We start from the raw sequence: 27,296 nt of genomic DNA on the forward strand, positions 1-27,296 counted from the left end.
TGAGCGATTTACACAAGTCAGACAAATTCCCAACATCTGACACTGAAACACATGTTTGGTCCTACAGTAAACCTGGAGATTAAGAGGGGTTTCCCCTTTTTTATCATTTCAAAAATAAAGAATGAGCAGATTTCTCACTCATTTTGGTCACAGGCCCATTATACGTGACTTACAGTTTATCATAGAGGGAGAAGGACAAGGAGAGGAGCCGTTCATCCCTGCACTCTGTGGGGCTACAGACCGGTGCGCAGCCGCAGCTTCTCTGCAGACTCAGACTGAGTCAAATGAACACGGAGCAAACGACTCCCTGCTCCATGGAAATGTAACTATGGCTGCAGCCCTGACGTTTAATGTACTCATAAACAACTGTTGCTTTCATTCGCGTGACATATTTTTCCTTCACCCACACTGTATTCAAAGTAAAAAAAAAAAAACTTCACCATTTCTCCAAGGAAAGACAGCGCCAGTGCATTATGAAGCTCATTTATCCTCCTCTCTGCGTCAGACACATTCATGCTGCGTTCACTGAAAAAACGTTATTTCCACGTTACAAATTTGAAAGTCCGGCCGAAATGCCATCCTGTCAACTTGGTGAAAACGGAAAACTCGTGCTACAACATTTCAAATGTGGGACTTTCAAAGTAATTAGGCTTTGGAACTGTAAAAAGGTTTTAAGAAAATCACAGGACTATGGTGGGAAACCGCCCAAACTCGCTTTAACCATGGCCCGAACAGGCCAACGTTAGGCCTGTTTGAGTCACTGTAACAAATATATATTATATAACTGCAGGAACCATATATTCCTTTTATTTTTTCACGTAATTGGCTTGAGAGGCTGATGCTGATCCTGCACATGTTCTTCTCTCTCGTGTTGGTTCTCTGCAGCTGAAAGTGAGACTCTCAGATAACTTATGGTCTGTCGACCTCTTCTGTTCCCTGTGTGTAGTTTTGTGTTCAGCGTCACACAGAGAGAGCGAGGCTGCTTAGTTAGATGAAATCATCACAAATTGCTCATTTTTAAACAGTTACATTATATTCTAGAAGTCAGAACACAGTGATAGATGTTGTTTCAGCATCTATGAAAAGCTGATTTGTCACTGATTCTCTCGCTTACGGCCATACCACCCTGAACACGCCCGATCTCGTCCGATCTCGGAAGCTAAGCAGGGTCGGGCCTGGTTAGTACTTGGATGGGAGACCGCCTGGGAATACCAGGTGCTGTAAGCTTTTTACACCTGCAGGAGGCGCTGCTGCTCACTCAACACGGACAGCTTCATGACATACTTCACATCAGGAAGGAAATCACTCAAATAAATTCACTTTTCAATCTTTGTCAAAGACTGGAAATGAGCGCACACATAAAACTCATTTAGGTCACTCTGTCATATCATCTTCCAGCACTGCTCAGCTCACAGTGACTTCATCTGTCTCAATTCTTCTGGATACCAAACACACACAAATATTATTGTCTCACATTAGTCTGCAGACTGTTAACAGATCTTCCTGCAGTCTGCAGATTCATCCCATTTCCTTCCTTCCTAAGAATCCCTGCTGATATCCAAGGTGCTGATCCCAGATCTGCTCAGATGTCCCAGGTTCTCCTCTGCTTTTATCCTCACACACTGAACTGTCTCCTCATCTATGTGTTAACAACCAGAACCCACTGATGTGGGCTCAGAAATAAAGTTTCCAATGTTTTACAAACACAAATGAATAAATTACAGAGATTTACTGAGGCCAGATAGAAAAAGTGCACGTGCAGCCACTTTAAACTGTCAAACAGGCAACTTTATATCTAACAGCAAACACTGAGAGCTGCTCTGCAGAATAAATACTTTTACTGGTGGAAGTGTTAGTAAATGTTGCTGATGCAGAACTTTTACTGGGAGTTGAATATTTCTCAGTGTGGCATCAGTGCTTGTAAAGGATCTACACCACTGTCACCTTTTATAAGTGAATTATAAGCTAAAGGCTTCCTGTTTGCCCCAGGTTAGGGCTAAGCTGATCCGGGTCAGGGGTTAAGTTGCACCGTCTAGGGGTGAACTGACCGTCAAACTGAATCTAAATCAAAGCCATAAGAAATTTCAACCATAACTTACCTCTTTGAAAAACTGATTTAAAAGTCCATTATTGTTTTGTAAGTGGTCATATTCATTTTCTTCAGGATAACTTCACATTAAATCTGATAAAAAAAAATGTCATTAAAGTTGGAATCTTCCCTGAAACAGAAATGCTGAAGTGGAATGAATGAATAAATGTCCCCAAAACTTTCCATCCTTCCACTTTCTTTAATTCATGGTTTCAGGGGGAGTGGAGCCTATCTGTCACAGAAACTCCTCAACATTCCAGTCTAATAACAAGTCTGAAACTAAAGCAAAAACTGCAGCCCCAAATGAACATTGGCATGATATAGGCTGTGTCAAATGCAAAAGCAGTCCCTGTTTCCCTTTTTGGAACTCATCCTTTCTAAGGACAAAGTTAAATGTATGAGGATCAAACACAACAAGTACCTGGGACATGTCAACAGATCCAGGAAATCCAGGAACCAGCAAACTGAGAGCCAAAGAGAAACTGAGGCGTCTGCCAACAAATCAGCAGCAGCTGAAGCTAATCAACTTCCTGATGTGTCATGAGGTGATCACATGTTTCAACAAAAGACATCAGATAGACATAGCTTTAACAGCTGCAGACCAATATCAATACTTTCACAGTTTGTTCAGAAACTAGATAGTTTTATTGAAAACAACAGCTTATTGAATGAGAGTCAATATGGGTTTGGGTCAAATAGGTCTACAGCTGCAGCAATAATGAAGGTGACAGAAGAAATCCCAACTGCAACAGACAGAAAGAAGTTTACCATAGGGGTATTCATTGAGCTGAAGAAAGCTTTTCACACTATTGATCATTCAATATAACTTTCAGAGTTAAATAGCTTTGGTGTGAGAGGAGTTGCTTTAAAGGGGAACTCCTGTATTTTAAAACCTGGACCTTATTTCTGGCATGAAATACGTTTCATCTACTCACAGAAGAGTTTGGCGAAAGTCGGCGTCCTTCGGGAGCTATTTAGAAAACTCGCGATCAGCGTATATCCATATAACGGAGTTAATGGGACGATGCAGCCTCTAAATAAGACATTATCTGTCTTAATTTCACCAATACTTTAAGAAAAATGAATGAACGAACATGTACTATAGCTCTGTTAGTTCATAGGTGCTGTTATGTGGCTACTTGCGGCTATAGGAGAGCTAACGGAGGGATTTCTACACAGGCCCTCTACTGGGACAACCAATTTAACCAATTTAAAACAAATGTGTATCTCAGCTGCAGGAGTCAAACTTTGGAATTCTCAACATAATGATTTAAAAGGTTTTTCAGATGTTTTCCTGTTCAAAAAAATGTATGAGGAGAAAACAATTGGACATTAAACAAGACATTAGACAGTGGAAGGAGCTGCACCCATCTGTCCCAGACAGCCCTGATGGGAGCAGGCTGGTCAGATCTTTCTCTGGTATCTCTGTTGTCAAATCTGAGGACTCTTGATATCATTTGAAAGGTCTGAAGTGACATTGTTGCTCGAAAATATTTCTTCCTGTCGATGCGTCCCAGAGACGATCAGTGGCCTCATTGCAGGATCTGTGCACTCCAGCAAAAAGAAGAAGCATCCAGGTGTTCCTCATCAGTGTCTTTCCACATGTTGCCATGGACTTTTGTTCCTTCAAGGTTTGACTCTTTTTAATGGCATAAATAGCTCAAAACATGTGTTGATGTCACTGATTCTGGTCACAGCAAACCCTGTGATTCCAGGAGTCATTTTGATGACGTCTGCAGCAGCTGCCCTGCCATCATGTACATCATGAGGTACTGAGCTCCAACACATCTTACCATTTTTGGACTTGAGTCTTTCAGCAGGAGCAGCTTCAGCACCGGTGACCTCCTCATCAGATGAGTGTCTTCTGGATGATATTCCACTTTGTCTTCCTCCTCAGAAACCTGCTCATCCGTATCTCCATGCTGCTCTGTGTCCTCTCCCTCATGTTCACCAGAAATATTATCCAGAACTTCTCTCACTGAGAATCTTCTTTTCATTTTGGCATGCTGCACATTGGAGATGTGCACTCTGCAGGTCACCAACTCCACACTGAACTGAGCTCACATGTGTGGACATGCCCGTCTTTGCTTGTTCTGTTTCTGTGCAGGTAAACTGGATAACAAGGCAAAATGAGAATCCCCTAAAGCTCACATGATGAGGAGAGGAGCTGGCTGTCAGTGTGTTGGCTGACAGTGCACTGATGATGTCAGCTGTGGCTCTAATTATTGCTTTCTAATCTTATTTTTGTAACTGGGTCGAAACCGAACCTAACAACACAGAAGCCATAATTTCAGCCTGAGCTTTTTACAATTTAGTTTTATTTTGGTTCCTGACAATAGATAAATCAACTCCAGTTAACTGTAAATATGAAAAACTGTGGTATTCATGTCTCATCCCATCATCACCATTACAGCACCGCTGCTGGAGCTGATACAGACACACAGGAGACTTCTAACATTTTATCAGTATCAGTTTTACACAGACAGCTGGATCCAGGATGACTCTGATTGCTGTGCAGACCTGAGAGATGTCACCTTGATGTGTTCACAGTTTGTCACATGATGACAGATGTTTTTAGTCTCTGTGCACACATCTGGTGCATCTGTCGCAGCACTAAAACTACAGAGCTCCTGCACAGTACAAATCCCAGTTTAAACCGTGGTTTTGATATATTTTCTGGTGATTATCAGCGACTTATTCTGTTCCATCACTGTGAGTCTTCCCAACATTAGGACTGCTTTCAGCCTACATGGATGGGACAGTAATGGGTGGTGTTTCCATCAGCCGGTGACAGACATAACAACAAAATAACGAGACAGAGACGAAGAGACTGAGCGTGGCGTCTGTGACAAGAAGAGTCAGAAACTAATGACATGGATGAAAGTGAACTCTGCTCACAGTGTAGATTCAGAGCAGGAAGTTAGTCCTCACCCATCACTGTGTTTAACTGTTTGAAGCTGTCGGCTGGAAGAAGGATTCTTGGCAAATGTGTTGACAGTGTAGATTATCTTCAGTAATTCCTTCTTCATCCAGTTTAAAATCACAGAGATTTAAGATTCCTCAGATCAGATGATGATCTGGACATTCTTGCATTAGCTCTCTGATCTCAGTGAGACTTCCTGGTTGAATAAAGGTGATGATGTGAGGTTCAGTTAGCTTTGCATTCACAGAGCTGTTGAAATTTCCCTTAAAACAGGTTACTTTGTACTTTTAGACCAAAAAGGTACATTTCAGAACCCGTACTTTTTAAGTTGAAGCAGAACTTTTATTTTTGACAAAGTATTTTAGTTAATTTTTTACAAAAGTAGATGTGCCTCTACTTAAAAAGAGGTTCTGTGTACTTTAGCAGCCCCTGAAGGAGAGTCAGAAATCATCAGTCACACCTGAACACACCTGAGTGTGTCATATAAAGCTGACCTCTGATCACTTTAAGACTCTTTTATGCTTTGCAGAGTTTCAGAGTGACGGCAGCCTGCAGACACAGAGGACTGATGTCGGAGAAGCAGCAGAGGATTTCCTCTTCTTCCACACAGACCTGGTCCAGACAGCAGAGAGCTGCAGAGGGAAGAAGTTCATGGAAGAAGCTGAGTAAGTGACACTTTGATTCATTTAACAAAGTCTCCGAGCAGAGAGAGATTTCCTCTGCTGATGAGACACAAGTCATGTGAGCTGAGAGTAAACAGCAACAATCAGTGTGTGTTGATGAGGAGCTGCAGCTTGTTACCAACATGAAATGTTTCCCACTCAGTCTGCTGCTGTTTTCTCCTCCAACAGAGGAACTCTGACTGAAATGTGCTGTTCACTGACACTCTGTTCATCACTGCTCTCTGAACACACTCACAATAAAACTCTGAGTCCTGACATGAGATCCAGATTAATCCTGGACTCTGATCCTGTTGGACTCTGATACTCAACCTGTTTTATGAAGGATCATAATTCAGGTGTGTCTGGAGCCTCTGTGTGTGATCATGTGGACTCATCAGTGGGTGAATGATATTTAACAGAGAGGAGTGACCGCTCCCTGGTGGTTCCTGTCAGACTGCAGTGATCCTGCAGGATGGATTTCTGGAGTCCTGCTGCTACTTATCTACAGTGGAGCTGTTCATGCTGCAGGTTTAGATAATCAGTGTGTGTCAGTAAATGGAAATGCTTCATCATCATCATCATCATCATCATGATCATGATGTCTGTGCTGCTCCATGCCTCTCTCCAGTGGACTGATGGAAGTACAGCAGCTGATCTTTTTACAGCCCAAATGATGGAGAGGAGGATTTGAGTTGATGTGCAGATGAATGATTTGTGTTTCCTCTGCAGATGAAGGTAGAAAGTGTGTGTGAGCTGATGTGAATTCAGCAGCATGGATCAGTGTGAGGACACTAAAACCACTCTGTGTGGGGAACATGAGAGCCAGAGCAAAGCTCAGAGGTGAGATGACCATCTCTAACTGTCCATGACTCTGCTCCATGTCAGAGCTCAGCACTCACATCACCAAAGCACCTTTATTCATAGGAACCAACCTGAACCAGAACCAGAACCAGAACCTGAACCCAGCTGTGTGTCCTTTAAGAGCAATGAGTCAATGGATCTACCTCTTTACTTCAAATCAGACCAACATCCATCCTTTAAGAGGTGAGCTGAGTGTAAATGTTGTAACAGAGTAAAATGTAGCAGAGTCAGTTTGATCAGTTTTTATTCCAACATGTGTTTAATGTGAGCTCAGCTCTGTTTCACATCCATTTCTATGTTCATATGTGAAGCGGTGCGTGTTGGATGTTTTCCACAAACACAGCCTCCATCACCTACCGCCACATTTAAACTGTGTCTGTCACACATAGGAAATCTAAGTATTGAGTCCACTTTGTGCTGGAAATGAACTGTTGTACAGTCTGTAGCAGTAGATGCTGTGATCATTTATTCACATTTGCTAATAAACTGATACACCTCTAACTAAACAAACACATGTATGAGTTCATAACAAAATTGTGGACATCCACAACCTTTTCTTCTGATTGTTTTATTTTATGACAACACACACTTCAACAGCAAAGAGAACAGCAGACATTCTGCATCAGAGGTTTGAATCAAACAGCTTCACCTGTCTGTAGATATAAAGCTTGTAATACTTGGCACCACATCTGGAACCCTGACTCTAGTTTCATGGATGTGAACATCTGTGTGTGATGGAAGACTTAGTTTGTTTCCATAGAAATTATCTCTTATTCTGTTACTTTACAAAAGCAAAACGGAGGGTTTATGATCTTTGCTTATTATTTATCATTTACTGTTCTCAGTGTATTTTAGGTTTATTATTTAGTTTTATTTCAAGATATTTACTTTAAATGGTTTAGATTAAATTCAACATGTGACATTTTGAGTTGATCACCTTCTGAGTTTTGACTGTGTTCTGGGTGCAGAGAAGATTATAATCTATGTTTTTTAATCAGGAGGAAGCTGGAGAGTGCTGAACCCAGCTGGTTATCCATGAAGAATACTTCCATATCTGACAGATATGGATACCAACAGGTAGCACAGAGGTAAGAAAGATTATCAAAATCTTGGGCTGTCATAGTTGACGCGTTGATCGCGATGCGATTAATTAAAAACAATCTTTTTTGATCACGATTATTCGCTGAATTAAAGATTTGAATTGAATAAAAGTCACTAAGAGTTCAGAGTTCTGAATCTGATGTGTCTAATAACTGCAGTTTTTCATTCATTTAACTGTCATTAGGCCCTGTTCTGTTTTCGTTTGTTGTCTACTACCTCGTCAGGTTTAAGATCACATTTTTGTGACATTTTATGTACTGTCCATCCATCCATTATCTGCCGCTTCTCTGGAGGTCGGGTCGCGGGGGCAGCAGCTTGAGCAAAGAAACCCAAATATCCCTGTCCCCGGCCACCTCCTCCAGCTCTTCCGGGGAGACCCCGAGAGCCATAGTCTCTCCAACGTGTCCTGGGTCTCCCCCGGGGTCTCCTCCCAGTGGGACGTGCCCGGAACACCTCCCCAGGGAGGCGTCCAGGAGGCATCCTAACCAGATGCCCGAGCCACCTCATCTGACTCCTCTCAATGCGGAGGAGCAGCGGTTTTACTCCGAGCCCCTCCCGGATGACTGAGCTTCTCACCCTATCTCTAAGGGAGAGCCCAGACACCCTGCGGAGGAAACCCATTTCGGCCGCTTGTATTCGCGATCTCGTTCTTTCGGTCACTACCCACAACTCGTGACCATAGGTGAGGATGGGAACATAGATTGACCAGTAAATCGGGGATCTTCGCCATCTGGCTCAGCTGCTTCTTCACAACGAGGGGTCGGTGCAGAGCCCGCAACACTGTGGACCCGCACTGATCCGTCCGTCAAACTCCCGTTCCATCCGTCCTTCACTCGTGAACAAGACCCCGAGATACTTGAACTCCTCCACTTGTGGAAGGATCTTATTTCCGACCCGGAGAGAGCATTCCACCCTTTTTATGTACTGTACTTTTTAAATAGACATTTCAAGTGGGTCTACAATGCACGTTTTTATTAAAAGACATTTTTCTTTGTGTTTATTTGATTATAACTCTTAATATAGTACGGTGTACATTTTAGGACATCCTCAGGATCAGGCAATTCAGCGTCATTCCTCAGATGAAAAGGTGTCACCCTCGCACCAAAAGGCTTCATAAAAAAACTTTTCACAATGAACGGCCTCAGAAAAACAAATGTCACACTCAACGGCATCAGCTCAAACGTTGTCATTTAAAACAGCATCAGCTCAAAAGTTGTCAAAATCCTTTAAGTGTTTTGACAAGTAATTTAGTGTACTGAAATTGTAACTGTCTGTGCAATTTATTGAGGTATCGATAACTTGTGTTAGTCTGTCTGGTTTTTTTTTTAGTGAAAGTAACGCACACCACAGTTTATGGAGGTGCTGGTGAAGGAGCAAACATGGATAAAGGGAGGACGCCGCACACTCAACTCCAATTTTTTTATTTGACGTTTCAGACAGCAACAAGGCCATTGTCAAGTCATGCATGCTCATATAGCCAATATGAGGAGGTGCACTGTGTGCAATGCCACTAATTGCATGCAAGGCAAGGTGAAAGAAAAAAAAGGGGAAAAATAATAATAATTGACTCCTAACTGCAAAATGAGAAATAAAGCAAACCAATGATAATGGACTGACAACACATCAACATCAATAAAACAAATATTTGTACATAAGTCTTATTCAGAAACAGTAAGTTTACACATTTCAGCATTGTGTATACTTCTTTGTGTCGGGGCTGACATCTTCAAAGAATGTCTGAAAAAGATGTACAACAAGCAAAATGTTATTGCTCAACCACAGTGCGACATTTTTAAATAAAGTTGGGTGCATGCCATTTAGGAGAGAGTGGGTAAGATTGACTTTTCATTGTCAAGATCACTAAATCCACACAGTTATATTATATTTTAATTAAATTGCGTCTGCTTATTTAAATTATTTAGTGTATGGGGCAGGCGTCTCAACTTACCCTAGAGATATTAATTACTTTGTTACTATCTACTCCCCACAGCTAAAACGGTGCACTTCCATGCAAGGTCTACTGTTGTAGCTCACAGATAGTACCACAAGTCACATATAAAACAACATAGCCTAATGTCATCTGCCGCTCTTTTAGTTGATTACTCGCCGGCTCTGTTGTAAACAAATGCACATGGCCAGGAGGTGGTTTAGCAAAACTGCGCAAAAGTGACTGGACTTTCATAGTTCCCCTTTGGGAATCCGCGATCAAACCATGGATTATATTACATCCATGGGTCAAACCCAGACCAAAGACTATCATTGCCTAGACTTTGCACCCGTGACATTTTTTCCCGGTGCCGTTTTACAACCTTTTAGCTGATGCCTTTCAGTCTGACGTTTTTTTTTCCTGATGCCGTTCAGTGTGACAACTTTTGAGCTGAAGCCGTTTTATGTGAGAACTTTTGAGCTGATGCCGTTGAGTCTGACAACCTTTTAGCTGATGCCTTTTTAAATGAGAACTTTTGAGCTGAAGCCATTTTAAATGAGAACTTTTGAGTTGATGCCTTTTTAAATGAGAACTTTTGAGCTGAAGCCGTTTTATGTGAGAACTTTTGAGCCGAAGCCTTTTTAAATGAGAACTTTTGAGCTGAAGCCGTTTTAAATGACAGCGTTTGAGCTGATGCCGTTGAGTGTGACATTTGTTTTTTTGAGGCCGTTCATTGTGAAAAGTTTTTTTTATGAAGCCTTTTGGTGCCAGTCTGACACCTTTTCATCTGAGGAATGACGCCGAATTGCCTGATCCTGAGGATGTCCTAAAATGTACACCGTAATATAGAGTTTAATCGTGAGTTAACTTTGGAAAAATGTGATTAATTGCGATTAAAGTAATTGATTGTTTGACAGCCCCATTAAAATCATAACAAAGTGCTGCATCAGATTAATTTTGAGAATGTTTCACAAAAAGCTGTTTACATGTTTACCTGTGCTCACTAAAATTAGTCTTATACAATCAAACACTGACCAGCTCCACTCCAGGGCCTTTGTTCATGTGTTCTTCAACTGGAAGGAGGAGTTGAGATTCACAAAAATTTAATTCTGGACAAAAGATGTGCATCCTTCAGCATGTTGTTAAAAGTCTGAGGTACATATCCTGGCAACAAAGACAGACTGATCAAATCCAATATAGAGATCTTCTTGAACAATCTGGTTGGGATTAGGTCTAAAATACAAGTTGATGATTTAAAAGAAGCTACTGTTGTTGTTAGCAGACCCCGAAGGGGGACTCAGAACAAACTGGAGGGATCATATATCCCATTTGGCCTGGGGTCACCTCCAGGATCCCCCAGGAGGAGCTGGAGAGAGTCGTTGGAGAGAGGGATGAATGGGTTTCACTGATGGACCTGTTGTGTCCATCACATGTAAGAGATGACAGCATAGAGGATGTTCCCACAGCGGCTGTGTTCTTCTACCACAGCAGAATGTTGTCTAATGCATAAATAGATGGTTATATTAACAATGGTCCTGTGGAATTGTCTAAAGCTAGTGACATCTTCAAGTTCTGTTTAAAGCAAAACAAGAAAAACAGGCACATAGGCACATGTTGAATGGCTGAAAACAACTTGTGAGAATATCTTGGTGGTCCACATCATTAAAAAGGTCAATAAAAGCACAATAAAATAGAAGCTACTGAAGCTCCACTTAAATACAGACAGAAATTATATTTCACTGTTAATAGTAGTGAGAGCAATCTTTGACAGAGTTGTAATCAACAATCTAACTAATAGGACCTTTACCTTGTGTTTGTCTCGGTGTGGACAGACAGAATGTGAGCTCATTCTTCATGATTCCTCCACAGAGTGGACCAGCAGAGCTCAGAGGTTCCCAGTGGTCAGTCTGCCCAGCAGCATCAAACACAGCTGGACTCCATATTTATGGTCTGTACATGTACAACAACTACTTTTCCATCTATTCTGTTCACAGTCATCTCCATGCTGCACTTTGTAGACCAGTGGATTGTCAGTGTGTCCAACATGGATCTGATGTTTGGCTCCATGACTTCAGTCTGATTGGCTCATTCATATAGTATTCTGTTCCAGCTGCTGGAGGACAACATGGTCACTTTTGTGAAGGAGGAGCTGAAGAAGATCCAGAAGGTTCTGAGTGCAGATTACCCAGAATGCTTAGAGAGTCAGAGGGAGGATGAGGATGAAGAGCAGAGGAGCAGCAGAGAGGCATTAGTGAAGATCACAGTTCACTTCCTGAGGAGAATGAAGCAGGAGGAGCTGGCTGACCGTCTGCAGAGCAGTAAGAGGATTTCTCTAAAGATTTAACCTGCTGGATAAATGACACATTTACTGATGTCTCAACACACAGAACAACAGCTGTAGCTCAGGAGGAAGAGCAGTCGCCCACCAATCGGAAGGTCGGTGGTTCGACTCTGGCTTCCCCAGGATACATGTCGAAGCGTCCTTGGGCAAGACACTGAACCCCACGTTGCTCCCCCAGTGTATCATTGGGGGTATGAATGTGTGTGTGTGAATGCTTAGAAAGCACGTAGTTATGTCCTAAGACGTGCTGTATGAATGTGTGTGAGAGGGGTGAATGCGGCATGTAGTGAAGCGCTTTGAGTGGTCAGCTAGACTAGAAAAGCGCTATACAAGTACAAGTCCATTCCATTTACCACATGTTCAAATACTCATTCTTTACAGGGTTGAAATATTTATTTACTATTGTTACTCTTTGTGTCCATTCAGAATTTTGTGGACGTAAACTTAAATCTGCTCTGAAGAAGAAGTTCCAGTGTGTGTTTGAGGGGATTTCTAGAGCAGGAAACCCAACCCCTCTGAATCAGATCTACACAGAGCTCTACATCACAGAGGGAGGGACTGGAGAGGTCAATGATGAACATGAGATCAGACAGATTGAAACAGCATCCAGGAAAGCAGGCAGAGCAGAAACAACCATCAGACAAGAAGACATCTTTAAACTCCCACCTGGAAGAGATGAACCAATCAGAACAGTGATGACAAAGGGAGTGGCTGGCATTGGGAAAACAGTCTTAACACAGAAGTTCACTCTGGACTGGGCTGAAGGCAAAGCCAACCAGGACATCCAGTTCATGTTTCCATTCACTTTCAGAGAGCTGAATGTGCTGAAAGAGAAAAAGTTCAGCTTGGTGGAACTTGTTCATCACTTCTTTACTGAAACCAAAGAAGCAGGAATCTGCAGCTTTGAAGAGTTCCAGGTTGTGTTCATCTTTGACGGTCTGGATGAGTGTCGACTTCCTCTGGACTTCCACAACAAGGAGCCCCTGACTGATGTTACAGAGTCCACCTCAGTGGATGTGCTGCTGACAAACCTCATCAGGGGGAAACTGCTTCCCTCTGCTCGCCTCTGGATAACCACACGACCTGCAGCAGCCAATCAGATCCCTCCTGGCTGTGTTGGCATGGTGACAGAGGTCAGAGGGTTCATTGGCCCACAGAAGGAGGAGTACTTCAGGAAGAGATTCAGAGATAAGAAGCAGGCCCGCAGGATCATCTCCCACATCCAGACATCACGAAGCCTTCACATCATGTGCCACATCCCAGTCTTCTGCTGGATCACTGCTACAGTTCTGGAGGATGTGTTGAAAACCAGAGAGGGAGGAGGGCTGCCCAAGACCCTGACTGAGATGTACATCCACTTCCTGGTGGTTCAGGCCAAAGTGAAGAAGGTCAAGTATGATGGAGGAGCTGAGACAGATCCACACTGGAGTCCAGAGAGCAGGAAGATGATTGAGTCTCTGGGAAAACTGGCTTTTGAGCAGCTGCAAAAAGGAAACCTGATCTTCTATGAATCAGACCTGACAGAGTGTGGCATCGATATCTCAGCAGCCTCAGTGTACTCAGGAGTGTTCACACAGATATTTAAAGAGGAGAGAGGGCTGTACCAGGAGAAGGTGTTCTGCTTCATCCATCTGAGTGTTCAGGAGTTTATGGCTGCTCTTCATGTCCATCTGACCTTCATCAACTCTGGAGTCAACCTGATGGAGCAGCAAACAACCCACTGGTGGCCTAAATGGTTCAATGAACCATATGTAAAACATCTCCATCAGAGTGCTGTGAACAAGGCCTTACAGAGTCCAAATGGACACCTGGACCTGTTCCTCCGCTTCCTCCTGGGTCTTTCCCTGCAGACCAATCAGAGTCTCCTACGTGATCTGCTGACACAGACAGGAAGTAGCTCACAGACCAATCAGGAAACAGTTGATTACATCAAGAAGAAGATCAGTGAGAGTCTGTCTGCAGAGAGAAGCATCAATCTGTTCCACTGTCTGAATGAACTGAATGATCGTTCTCTAGTGGAGCAGATCCAACAGTCCCTGAGTTCAGGAAGTCTCTCCACAGATAAACTGTCTCCTGCTCAGTGGTCAGCTCTGGTCTTCATCTTACTGTCATCAGGAAAAGATCTGGATGTGTTTGACCTGAAGAAATACTCTGCTTCAGAGGAGGCTCTTCTGAGGCTGCTGCCAGTGGTCAAAGCCTCCAACAAAGTGCTGTGAGTACAAACATAGATACATTTCTTTTTAAATACATTCTATACTTATTAACTGGAAAAAAACAGCAGAATCAGCATTAAACTCAGTTTCAAATTAACTTTAGTTTATCTACAGTGTCAGTTCACAACAAAATATCATCTTACAAGTGATATGAGATGATACTTTGTTGGAAATAGAAACTCAGCAGTTCTTCTGAGGAAGAACATGGTGACAATTATTTTTCAATTTTAGAGTCAATTTGTTTCATTGATTAATTAAAGGAGTTTATTTGCTCCCATATCATTAGTTAGTTACTTCGTGTCACGGCCCTTTGGGTGTCTTTCGGGGCCTTGTGTGGGTATGTTTCTTTATCTCCCCTCAGATCCTGAGCTGACTGGAGCACTGGGCTCTGATTAGTGCAACTCAGTGCAACGTCGTTCTGTGAGGTAGTGATTAAAAGCTCTGTCCCTGTCCCTTTGGGAGAGGCTTGCTCCTTGAGGACAGCAGCGTATATTGGGTTCTGTTGGCATTACCTTTTGGTTTTGAAGTTTTGCACCATACAACACACTGACAGCACATTTTCCATGTACAACATCACTGCAACTAATTGCCACTCCTCACAGTTACTCTTTTGTTGCATATTCAGTTTAGTTTTGGACTTGGATTACTTTAATAAATAAAATACTTGTTTTGTAAACCTTAAAACCGTGTGCTTCCTCCTTTTTGATGTGGCCTTTGAGCCAGGTCGTGTCACCTGACTTCAATCAGGTGTCTAAGTGATTTTTTTTTATAAACAGATGCCTGTAGATGACTACAATCAGGATCTCCAAACTGCTCACCAAGTCTGAGTCCAAATGTTAAAATGGCATAAAAAAGGATATTTTACAGCATTTTATCGACTAAATTTAGAAGCTCTCCAAAAACAGCTCCACACAGTCCACAGAAATGTTGCTGTTTTTCTCTGATATTTCCTCCCCAGACTCCTCAGAGTCATGATGACTGCATGTTTTCAGTATGTCTGGAAAATGAACAAGAATACTCAGGAATACTGTCTGAAATTCAAAAGCAGAGGACATTTAATTATCCTGCAGCAAGGGAACATTTACATACAGGAGCTGTGATGCAAATGTTCAAAGATACAGAGTTCTCAGGAGGCTTTTATAGGGTAGAGAAGACGGATGCTTGCGTCTATGCATGAGACATTTCCTTCTGTCCTGCAGGGAGCAGATAGTGGTGTTGATACCGCCAAGGTAGGTGACCTCTGAGTGCAGCTATTAATCTCATGCATACGTCAACATAAGCTGTTACACAGAAGCAGAAATGATTATGTGGGCATAAAGGATCAGAATATTTCTATCACAGAACATCCTGAAGTGTAGATTTAGTTTTGCTGTCTGTTTTGTCTGTTTTGAACACGAGAAACTCTAACAAATGAATAAATAAATAACCAAAGTGCAGTTTAAGTCTTTTAAATGTACTTTTCTGTGGGAACTTTTCAAAGTGAGTCGATGTAAGAGAAAAACAAGTTGTCCTTTATGTATTGATTTCTTGGAAGAAATGTGTGTCAGTCCTACAGAAAGCATGGCAGCCTGCAGAGTGACAGACAAAGGCTGCAGCTACAGAGCCCTTTTCAGCTAGGGTTAGAGTGAAGTTACATGAAGTATTTCCACATACTATGCTGGAGTTTAAAGCTTTATTGAGTGAACAAGGGGATCAAAAAGACAAGATACACCTGAGGAATTTAGGGCAGAAGGAGCAACTCAAATCAATAAATAATCAAAACATAAAAAAGTTTTTACTTAATATTTTGGTAGCTCAACTACTTACTTAGAGAAAGAACCATTAAAAAGCCTCTCTAAACTAAATGAACCAAACAGAAATACCCAAAGAGAAGCACCTCTAAACCTCAACGATGCATAACAAAGGAACTGAACAAGCTGCAAAACTAATTAAAGTCGAGCTCAGTCTCAGAAGCAGTTCAAGATTCTTTATCAAAAGCACAGGATCACACAAGAAGATCAACCAGGATATAAAAAAAAGATAGTTGCACCATCAAAAATTCAACACAAGCAGAGGGAGCAAACTGCACACCAAGCTGCAGCTGCCCCCTGAAAGAGTCTCTTCAGGATCTTTTTATAGAAGGCTGGACAGTGGTGTGGTGATTAGCACTGTTGCCTCACAGTACCAAGGTTCCAGGTTCAGCTGGGGCCTATTGCATGTCCTCTCCGTGTTTGCATGTGTTCTCTCTGGGTTCTCCAGCTTCCTCCCAACGTCCAAAGACATACCTGTCAGGTTAATTGGTGCCTCTAAATTGTTCTCAGAAGTGACTGAGAGTGTGCACGGTTGTTTGTCTCTGTGATGGACTGGCAACCTGTCCAGGTGTACCCTGCCTCTTGCCCAATCACAGCTTGGATAGAATCCGGTCCCCCCACAACTCTAAATTGGATTAAACGGGTATAGAAAATGGATAGATGGTGTGCCATCAGCTGTGATTATGAGAGCAGAGTCTGGACGCCAGTCCAATGAGGTCTTGAAAAAGCTGAGCAGAAGGGTCAGAACAGACAATCCTTGCTGGATGATGACACTCGACTTTGCATGAAGGAGGGAGGTTGAGTGACTTCTCCAGAGGCCGAGGGCCTTAACAGCCACATTTGTTCATATGAGCTGATGAAGATAACACAATGGTGCCGGCAAAACAGCTGACTGTTAGTGTGAGAAGATTCTTTGCTGAGCTGAGATCATCACTAACAAAACAGGATGAGCCAATAACAGCAGAAGATACATCTTTTATTTTCTCCATCTACTGAGCTAAGACAGCACATGTAGACATTTTCTATCACTTTAATGTCATTAACAAATAAAAAGAAACAAACAGTGAAACAGAATTCTTCCACTAATCAAATATGAATGTAGTTTGATTGATCAACGGATCAAGTTATTTCCTTCAATCTCATTTTCTCCTCAGACTGAGTGGCTGTAACCTCTCAGAGAGAAGCTGTGAAGCTCTGTCTTCAGCTCTCAGCTCCCAGTCCTCCACTCTGACAGAACTGGGCCTGAGTAACAACAACCTGCAGGATTCAGGCGTGAAGCAGCTTTCTGTTGGACTGAAGAGTCAAAACTGCAGACTGGAAACACTCAGGTAAGGATTCATGAACTTTTCAGCTGAGAGCTGATATAATTCTGGCTTAAATGGATGAAAAAACAGCTTCCAGGTACCTTGATCAATGAAAGAGGTTGATCTGTTCTGCCTTTTTATTATCTGGCTTAAATAACTCTGATAATGAAGAGAATGAAATATAACACACAGTTTAAAGAAATACCAAAGTGCTCTTTTACTTTAACTCCTTTCCATTTCTGTAGATTTGTCCTAAAACACAGATCCATTACATACCCAAAGTAAATTAATTTACAGAAACATGAGCTGTTTTTTTTAAATGTGGACACACTGCACTGGAACAAAGTTATGATATCTGTATGTTTATTGCACTGAAACGTCTCTTTGATCCAATCTCCCGTCCTGAGCGTGCATGAGGCGACTGTGTAGAGAAAAACTTCCTTTTAACAGGAAGAAACCTCCATCAGAACCAAAACCAGGAAGGGCAGCCATCTGCCTCGACCAGCTGGGGGACAACAAGCACCATAACACCAGGCCAGAGATACCTGCTGAGAAAGAGAAACACAAGTTAATGACAACAATAATGTCATATGAACATGGAGAGAAAAGAGAGCAGAGGGAGGAGAGGTGCATCATGGGAGGTCCCCCAGCAGTCTGGGCCTATAGCAGCATAACTATGGGATGTTTCAGGGTCACCTGAGCCATCCCTAACTATAAGCTTTATCACAAAGGAAAGTTTTAAGCCTAATCTTAAAGGTAGAGAGGGTGTCTTCTTCCTGAAGCCAAGCTGGCAACTGGTACCACAGAGAGGGCCCTGATAACTGAAGGCTCTGCCTCCCATTCTACTTTTTGAAACCCTGGGAACCACAAGTAAACCTGCAGTCTGAGAGAAAGTGCTCTGTTGGGAAAATATCCAACTATGAGATGTTTCTCACTCAGCCCACAGAGTTGCAGCATCAGACAGACTTCAGTCAGTAACTGGATTCTGCTCCTCTGCATGTGAACAGTTACCAGGATGGTGTTCCAGTTAAATGGTCCAGTCAGTCTGCGAGCAAAGCTCCACTCAAATGTGCACGTAACTGTGCTGACTGATACAGTTGCAGAGTCAGCAGAATATCTGTGGAGATGACAGGACTCTGGGGTGTACTGGAAGTCTGAGGTGTGCAGAGTGAAGAGAAACAGTGAGAGTACAGTGAAAAGTGAAATGTTGAAATATTCACAATAATCTAAACATTTGATGACATTCAGCTTCAATTTCAGAGTAGTTCTCTCAGAGTTTCTGTGTTGTTTTGTGTGTCTGCAGCCTGTCAGGCTGTCTGATCACAGAGGAAGGCTGTGCTTTTCTGGCCTTAGCTGTGACCTCCAACCCCTCCCATCTGAGAGAGCTGGACCTGAGCTACAACCATCCAGGAGACTCAGGAGTGAAGCTGCTGATGGCTGCACTGAAGGATCCACACAAACTCAGGTATGGAGAGGCCTGCTTCAGCCACACACAATGTCTGATAGAGGAGGAAGAGCTGGAAACATGTTCTCTGTCCTGCACTCAGCCCTGTGTTTTTGCTTCCTGCTGAGTGTTACATGAACAATCGCACATGTAGGAGCCTTTTTCCTTTGCTCACAGCAGAAACACTGGTTGAACAGAAACAGCAGATATTTGTGGAGGAGGTCTCCAAGGAGAACATCTGCAGGAACAACAGTGAGAAGTGTCTGTTGGTCCTCTGACCCTGGATCAGATACAGAGATGGGTCCAAGACATGTTAGCCTAGCTTAGCTCAAAGATTTATAAAACCCTGTAAATGGAGTCCATGGAGGGGAGAGGGCGGCTGATGATCCTCTTTGCAGTGTTGACCACTTTCTGCAGCATATTCCTGTCTACTTCAGTACAGCTAGCAGACCACACTGAGATGCAGTATGTCCATCCTTTCCATTCCTGTAGATTTGTCCTAAAACACAGATCCATCACATACCCAAAGTAAACTACTTTACAGAAATAAGAGCTGTTTTTTACTCTAAATGTGAGCATCAAACCTCCTTTAAATGTGGACACACTGCACTGGAACAAAGTTATGATATCTGTATGGTTATTTGCTAATGACCCTGACCCTTTTTTAAACGCTTATGAATTAGACAGATGTGCAGCTTCTGGTTTCCTGCCATTTAACGGGCGACAAAGCCACATAATCTTTTAGTGAATCAGAAGCTGAATATATTTCCCAAACAGACAGAATCCTTCTAAGTGTTACTGGAAGTGAAGAAGACATGTTTGAACACAATGGAAAAATATCATGTTTAAGTTATTTTTATAAACAGATGCCTGTAGATGACTACAATCAGGATCTCCAAGTCCTTGCTGCTCCCCAAGTCTGAGTCCAAATATTAAAATGGCATAAAAAAGGATATTTTACAGCCTTTTGTCAGACTAAATTTAGAAGCTCTCCAAAAACAGCTCCACACAGTCCACAGAAATGTTGCTGTTTTTCTCTGATATTTCCTCCCCAGACTCCTCAGAGTCATGATGACTGCATGTTTTCAGTATGTCTGGAAAACGAATAAGAATACTCAGGAATACTGTCTGATATTCAAAAGCAGATGACATTTAATTATCCTGCAGCAAGGGAACATTTGCTTACAGGAGCTGTGATGCAAATGTTCAAAGATACAGAGTTCTCAGGAGGCTTTTATAGGGTAGAGAAGACGGATGCTTGCGTCTATGCATGAGACATTTCCTTCTGTCCTGCAGGGAGCAGATAGTGGTGTTGATACCGCCAAGGCTGTGGGACACTCAGTTCTTAGAGCGGACAGTGGTGATCTCTGAGTGCAGCTATTAATCTCATGCATACGTCAACATAAGCAGTTACACAGAAGCAGAAATGATTATGTGGGCATAAAGGATCAGAATATTTCTATCACAGAACGTCCTGAAGTGTAGATTTAGTTTTGCTGTCTGTTTTGTCTGTTTTGAACACGAGAAACTCTAACAAATGAATAAATAAATAACCAAAGTGCAGTTTAAGTCTTTTAAATGTACTTTTCTGTGGGAACTTTTCAAAGTGAGTCGATGTAAGAGAAAAACAAGTTGTCCTTTATGTATTGATTTCTTGGAAGAAATGTGTGTCAGTCCTACAGAAAGCATGGCAGCCTGCAGAGTGACAGACAAAGGCTGCAGCTACAGAGCCCTTCTCAGCTAGGGTTAGAGGGAAGTTACATGAAGTATTTCCACATGCTAAGCTGGAGTTTAAAGCTTTATTGAGTGAACAAGGGGACCAAAAAGACAAGATAAACCTGAGGAATTTAGGGCAGAAGGCTCAAAAGAGCCAATCCTTGCTGGATGATGACACTCGACTTTGCATGAAGGAGGGAGGTTGAGTGAGTTCTCCAGAGGCCGAGGGCCTTAACAGCCACATTTGTTCATATGAGCTGATGAAGATAACACAGTGGTGCCGGCAAAACAGCTGACTGTTAGTGTGAGAAGATGCTTTGCTCCCATGGTGTTCTTTGCTGAGCTGAGATCATCACTAACAAAACAGGATGAGCCAAATAACAGCAGAAGATACATCTTTTATTTTCTCCATCTACTGAGCTAAGACAGCACTTGTAGACATTTTCCATCACTTTAATGTAATTAACAAATAAACTGAAACAAACAGTGAAACAGAATTCTTCCACTAATCAAATATGAATGTAGTTTGATTGATCAATGGATCAAGTTATTTCCTTCCATCTCATTTCCTCCTCAGACTGAGTGGCTGTAGCCTCTCAGAGAGAAGCTGTGAAGCTCTGTCCTCAGTTCTCAGCTCCCAGTCCTGCACTCTGACAGAACTGGGCCTGAGTAACAACAACCTGCAGGATTCAGGAGTTAAGCAGCTTTCTGTTGGACTGAAGAGTCAAAACTGCAGACTCGTAACACTCAGGTAAGGATTCATGAACTTTTCAGCTGAGAGCTGATATAATTCTGGCTTAAATGGATGAAAAAACAGTTTCCAGGTACCTTGATCAATGAAAGAGGTTGATCTGTTCTGCCTTTTTATTATCTGGCTTAAATAACTCTGATAATGAAGCGAATGAAATATAACACACACAGTTTAAAGAAATACCAAAGTGCTCTTTTATTTTAACTCCTTTCCATTCCTGTAGATTTGTCCTAAAACACAGATCCATCACATACCCAAAGTAAACTACTTTACAGAAACATGAGCTGTTTTTCCTCTAAATGTGAGCATCAAACCTCCTTTAAATGTGGACACACTGCACTGGAACAAAGTTATGATATCTGTATGTTTATTGCACTGAAACTTCACTTTGATCCAATCCCCTGTTCTGAGCGTGCACAAGGCGACTGTGAAAAGAAAAAACTCCCTTTTAACAGGAAGAAACCTCCATCAGAACCAGAACCAGGTAGGGCGGCCATCTGCCTCGACCAGCTGGGGGTTGAGAGGTCAGGAAAGAGGGGACAATAAGCACCATAACACCAGGCCAGAGATATCTGCTGAGAAAGAGAAACACAAGTTAATGACAGCAATGATGTCATATATACATGGAGAGTAAAGAGAGCAGAAGGAGGAGAGGTGCATCATGGGAGGTCCCCCAGCAGACTAAGCCTATAGCAGCATAACTATGAGATGTTTCACAGTCACCTGAGCCATCCCTAACTATAAGCTTTATCACAAAGGAAAGTTTTAAGCCTAATCTTAAAGGTAGAGAGGGTGTCTGCTTCCTGAAGCCAAACTGGCAGCTGGTTCCACAGAGAGGGGCCTGATACCTGAAGGCTCTGCCTCCCATTCTACTTTTAGAAACTCTGGGAACCACAAGTAAACCTGCTGACTGAGAGCAAAGTGCTCTGTTGGGAAAATATTCAACTATGAGATGTTTCTCACTCAGCCCACAGAGTAGCAGCGTCAGAAAGACTTCAGTCAGTAACTGGATTCTGCTCCTCTGCATGTGAACAGTTACAAGGATGGTGTTCCAGTTAAATGGTCCAGTCAGTCTGTGCACGTAACTGTGCTGACTGATACAGCTGCAGAGTCAGCAGAATATCTGTGGAGATGACAGGACTCTGGGGTGTACTGGAAGTCTGAGGTGTGCAGAGTGAAGAGAAACAGTGAGAGTACAGTGAAGAGTGAAATGTTGAAATATTCACAATAATCTAAACATTTGATGACGTTCAGCTTCAGTTTCAGAGCAGTTCTCTCAGAGTTTCTGTGTTGTTTTGTGTGTCTGCAGCCTGTCAGGCTGTCTGATCACAGAGGAAGGCTGTGCTTCTCTGGCTGAAGCTGTGACCTCCAACCCCCCCCATCTGAGAGAGCTGGACCTGAGCTACAACCATCCAGGAGACTCAGGAGTGAAGCTTCTGATGGCTGCACTGAAGGATCCACACAAACTCAGGTATGGACAGGCCTGCTGCAGCCACACACAATGTCTGATAGAGGAGGAAGAGCTGGAAACATGTTCTCTGTCCTGCACTCAGCCCTGTGTTTTGCTTCCTGCTGAGTGTTACATGAACAATCACACTGGAACAAAGTTATGATATCTGTACGGTTATTTGCTTTGAGGTGAACCTGACCCTTTTTTGAACGCTTGTGAATTAGACAGATGTGCAGCTTCTGGTTTCCTGCCATTTAACGGGCGACAAAGCCACATAATCTTTTAGTGAATTTGAAGCTGAATATATTTCCCAAACAGACAGAATCCTTCTAAGTGTTACTGGAAGTGAAGAAGACATGTTTGAACACAATGGAAAAATATCATGTTTAAGTTATTTTTATAAACAGATGCCTGTAGATGACTACAATCAGGATCTCCAAGTCCTTGCTGCTCCCCAAGTCTGAGTCCAAATATTAAAATGGCATAAAAAAGGATATTTTACAGCATTTTATCGACTAAATCTAGAAGCTCTCCAAAAACAGCTCCACACAGTCCACAGAAATGTTGCTGTTTTTCTCTGATATTTCCTCCCCAGACTCCTCAGAGTCATGATGACTGCATGTTTTCAGTATGTCTGGAAAACGAATAAGAATACTCAGGAATACTGTCTGATATTCAAAAGCAGATGACATTTAATTATCCTGCAGCAAGGGAACATTTGCTTACAGAAGCTGTGATGCAAATGTTCAAAGATACAGAGTTCTCAGGAGGCTTTTATAGGGTAGAGAAGACGGATGCTTGCGTCTATGCATGAGACATTTCCTTCTGTCCTGCAGGGAGCAGATAGTGGTGTTGATACCGCCAAGGCTGTGGGACACTCAGTTCTTAGAGTGGACAGTGGTGATCTCTGAGTGCAGCTATTAATCTCATGCATACGTCAACATAAGCAGTTACACAGAAGCAGAAATGATTATGTGGGCATAAAGGATCAGAATATTTCTATCACAGAACGTCCTGAAGTGTAGATTTAGTTTTGCTGTCTGTTTTGTCTGTTTTGAACACGAGAAACTCTAAAAATGGATAAATAAATAACCAAAGTGCTGTTTAAACCTTTTAAATGTACTTTTCTGTGGGAACTTTTCGAAGTGAGTCGATGTAAGAGAAAAACAAGTTGTCCTTTATGTATTGATTTCTTGGAAGAAATGTGTGTCAGTCCTACAGAAAGCATGGCAGCCTGCAGAGTGACAGACAAAGGCTGCAGCTACAGAGCCCTTCTCAGCTAGGGTTAGAGGGAAGTTACATGAAGTATTTCCACATGCTAAGCTGGAGTTTAAAGCTTTATTGAGTGAACAAGGGGATGAAAAAGACAAGATAAACCTGAGGAATTTAGGGCAGAAGGCTCAAAAGAGCCAATCCTTGCTGGATGATGACACTCGACTTTGCATGAAGGAGGGAGGTTGAGTGAGTTCTCCAGAGGCCGAGGGCCTTAACAGCCACATTTGTTCATATGAGCTGATGAAGATAACACAGTGGTGCCGGCAAAACAGCTGACTGTTAGTGTGAGAAGATGCTTTGCTCCCATGGTGTTCTTTGCTGAGCTGAGATCATCACTAACAAAACAGGATGAGCCAAATAACAGCAGAAGATACATCTTTTATTTTCTCCATCTACTGAGCTAAGACAGCACTTGTAGACATTTTCCATCACTTTAATGTAATTAACAAATAAACTGAAACAAACAGTGAAACAGAATTCTTCCACTAATCAAATATGAATGTAGTTTGATTGATTAATGGATCAAGTTATTTCCTTCCATCTCATTTCCTTCTCAGACTGAATTGCTGTAACCTCTCAGAGAGAAGCTGTGAAGCTCTGTCCTCAGCTCTCAGGTCCCAGTCCTCCACTCTGACAGAACTGGGCCTGAGTAACAACAACCTGCAGGATTCAGGCGTGAAGCAGCTTTCTGTTGGACTGAAGAGTCAAAACTGCAGACTGGAAATACTCAGGTAAGGATTCATGAACTTTTCAGCTGAGAGCTGATATAATTCTGGCTTAAATGGATGAAAAACAGCTTCCAGGTACCTTGATCAGTGAAAGAGGTTGATTTGTTCTTCCTTTTGATTATCTGGCTTAAATAACTCTGATAATGAAATATAACACACACAGTTTAAATAAATACCAAAGTGCTCTTTTACTTTAACTCCTTTCCATTTCTGTAGATTTGTCCTAAAACAGAGATCCATCACATACCCAAAGTAAACTACTTTACAGAAATATGAGCTGTTTTTTCCCCTAAATGTGAGCATCAAACCTCCTTTAAATGTGGACACACTTCACTGGAGCAAAGTGATTATATTTGTATGGTTATTGCACTGAAACGTCTCTTTGATCCAATCTCCCGCCCTGAGCGTGCATGAGGCGACTGTGGAGAGAAAAAACTCCCTTTTAACAGGAAGAAACCTCCATCAGAACCAGAACATGGAAGGGCGGCCATTTGCCTCGACCAGCTGGGGGTTGAGAGGGCAGGAAAGAGGGGACAACAAGCACCATAACACCAGGCCAGAGATATCTGCTGAGAAAGAGAAACACAAGTTAATGACAGCAATGATGTCATATATACATGGAGAGTAAAGAGAGCAGAAGGAGGAGAGGTGCATCATGGGAGGTCCCCCAGCAGTCTGGGCCTATAGCAGCAGAACTATGGGATGTTTCAGGGTCACCTGAGCCATCCCTAACTATAAACTTTATCACAAAGGAAAGTTTTAAGCCTAATCTTAAAGGTAGAGAGGGTGTCTGCTTCCTGAAGCCAAACTGGCAGCTGGTTCCACAGAGAGGGGCCTGATACCTGAAGGCTCTGCCTCCCATTCTACTTTTAGAAACTCTGGGAACCACAAGTAAACCTGCTGACTGAGAGCAAAGTGCTCTGTTGGGAAAATATTCAACTATGAGATGTTTCTCACTCAGCCCACAGAGTAGCAGCGTCAGAAAGACTTCAGTCAGTAACTGGATTCTGCTCCTCTGCATGTGAACAGTTACAAGGATGGTGTTCCTGTTAAATGGTCCAGTCAGTCTGTGCACGTAACTGTGCTGACTGATACAGCTGCAGAGTCAGCAGAATATCTGTGGAGATGACAGGACTCTGGGGTGTACTGGAAGTCTGTGGTGTGCAGAGTGAAGAGAAACAGTGAGAGTACAGTGAAGAGTGAAATGTTGAAATATTCACAATAATCTAAACATTTTATGACATTCAGCTTCAGTTTCAGAGCAGTTCTCTCAGAGTTTCTGTGTTGTTTTGTGTGTCTGCAGCCTGTCAGGCTGTCTGATCACAGAGGAAGGCTGTGCTTCTCTGGCCTTAGCTGTGACCTCCAACCCCTCCCATCTGAGAGAGCTGGACCTGAGCTACAACCATCCAGGAGACTCAGGAGTGAAGCTGCTGACAGCTGCACTGAAGGATCCACACAAACTCAGGTATGGAGAGGCCTGCTGCAGCCACACACAATGTCTGATAGAGGAGGAAGAGCTGGAAACATGTTCTCTGTCCTGCACTCAGCCCTGTGTTTTTGCTTCCTGCTGAGTGTTACATGAACAATCACACATGTAGGAGCCTTTTTCCTTTGCTCACAGCAGAAACACTGGTTGAACAGAAACAGCAGATATTTATGGAGGAGGTCTCCAAGGAGAACATCTGCAGGAACAACAGTGAGAAGTGTCTGTTGGTCCTCTGACCCTGGATCAGATACAGAGATGGGCCCAGGACATGTTAGCATAGCTTAGCACAAAGATTTATAAAACCATGTTCACCGTACATCTGGAAATATGAACATGTGGATTAGACCTGTGTCTCTCCCTCCATACGCCCACATGGGGGATCTTCACCTGGACTGGCTCTCTGACAGCTCCAACACAGTCAAAGAACAGTGTGTGGAACTTGATGTGTTTCAGCTCAGAGATAAAGCCACCAGAGCAAACTTCAACAATCCTCTGAGCTCCACATGACTTGATATCAGAGTCACTGACAGAGCACTCAGATCCCTGCCTCTGGAGTTTGTGATGTTAGTGATCACTGCTCCATCACCTGTGTCAGAGACACTAAAATCACTCAGTCTCTAATGATCAGCACAGGAAATGAGAAGCATTTGAATCTTCAGGATGTTTGAAATGACTCTGATCATATATTCTCTGTTACTGATCCTGCCGTGGCTCTGGAAGACTTTTCACAGTGTTTGAATGTTCCTGCTGACAGATGTGGCCCTTATAAAAGCTCAGAATCAGAACCAGATCCAGTCCTTGGTTCTCCACACAGCTCTCTGAAGACTGGTCCAGCTCTGCTTCATTTCTCCTAACAGAACGGGCAGTTTCTCCATGCTGGGCAGAAGGAGAACTGTGGCTATATGAAGGGACATTTCTTCAGATCCTTTTCAGGCAGCTGTTAGAATGAGTCACATTGTGTTAGAAAGTGTAGCTGTGTCTCCACATCCTCTCTGCTCCACAGGGAGCCATGATCTCTGATAGAGGCCCGTCTCAGTGGCCAGTGTGTGTGCACTGAGTGTGTCCTCTGTTAACGTGGTTCTGTGTTGCTGTTCAGTCTCTGTGCTCAGGTGTTCCTCCACAGCTGATGCTCGTCTTAAGGCCAGATAGCTCTACATCTGACTGTGTTTGTGTGTCCCAGTAGCTGATGTCATTGTGTTAGTGTAGTGTGTAGCAGTCAGACTGTGGAAGCAGAT

At 42.7% G+C, this 27,296-nt stretch overlaps 1 protein-coding gene and 1 non-coding gene across 2 annotated transcripts; both read left to right on the forward strand.

Annotated features, from left to right (window-relative positions):
- Positions 1-1,108: 1,108 nt before the first annotated feature.
- LOC140300648 (5S ribosomal RNA) lies at positions 1,109-1,227 on the forward strand. The gene has a single exon (XR_011914852.1). It is a non-coding gene; the product is annotated as a 5S ribosomal RNA (ribosomal RNA).
- Positions 1,228-5,540: 4,313 nt separating this feature from the next.
- Positions 5,541-26,915, forward strand: LOC140296557 (NLR family CARD domain-containing protein 3-like). Its single transcript, XM_072379729.1, has 11 exons — positions 5,541-5,677; positions 6,404-6,514; positions 6,599-6,718; positions 11,433-11,511; positions 11,674-11,874; positions 12,227-12,236; positions 12,331-14,116; positions 20,949-21,122; positions 22,432-22,593; positions 24,405-24,578; positions 25,879-26,915. Exons 2-11 carry the CDS (start codon positions 6,447-6,449, stop codon positions 26,144-26,146), a joined length of 3,042 nt encoding a protein of 1,013 aa, XP_072235830.1. The 5' UTR covers positions 5,541-5,677; positions 6,404-6,446; the 3' UTR covers positions 26,147-26,915.
- Positions 26,916-27,296: the final 381 nt, after the last annotated feature.

Source organism: Leuresthes tenuis, unplaced genomic scaffold (genome assembly GCF_036924035.1).
Source record: "Leuresthes tenuis unplaced genomic scaffold, fLeuTen1.0.hap1 SCAF_1, whole genome shotgun sequence".
NCBI lineage: Eukaryota > Metazoa > Chordata > Actinopteri > Atheriniformes > Atherinopsidae > Leuresthes > Leuresthes tenuis.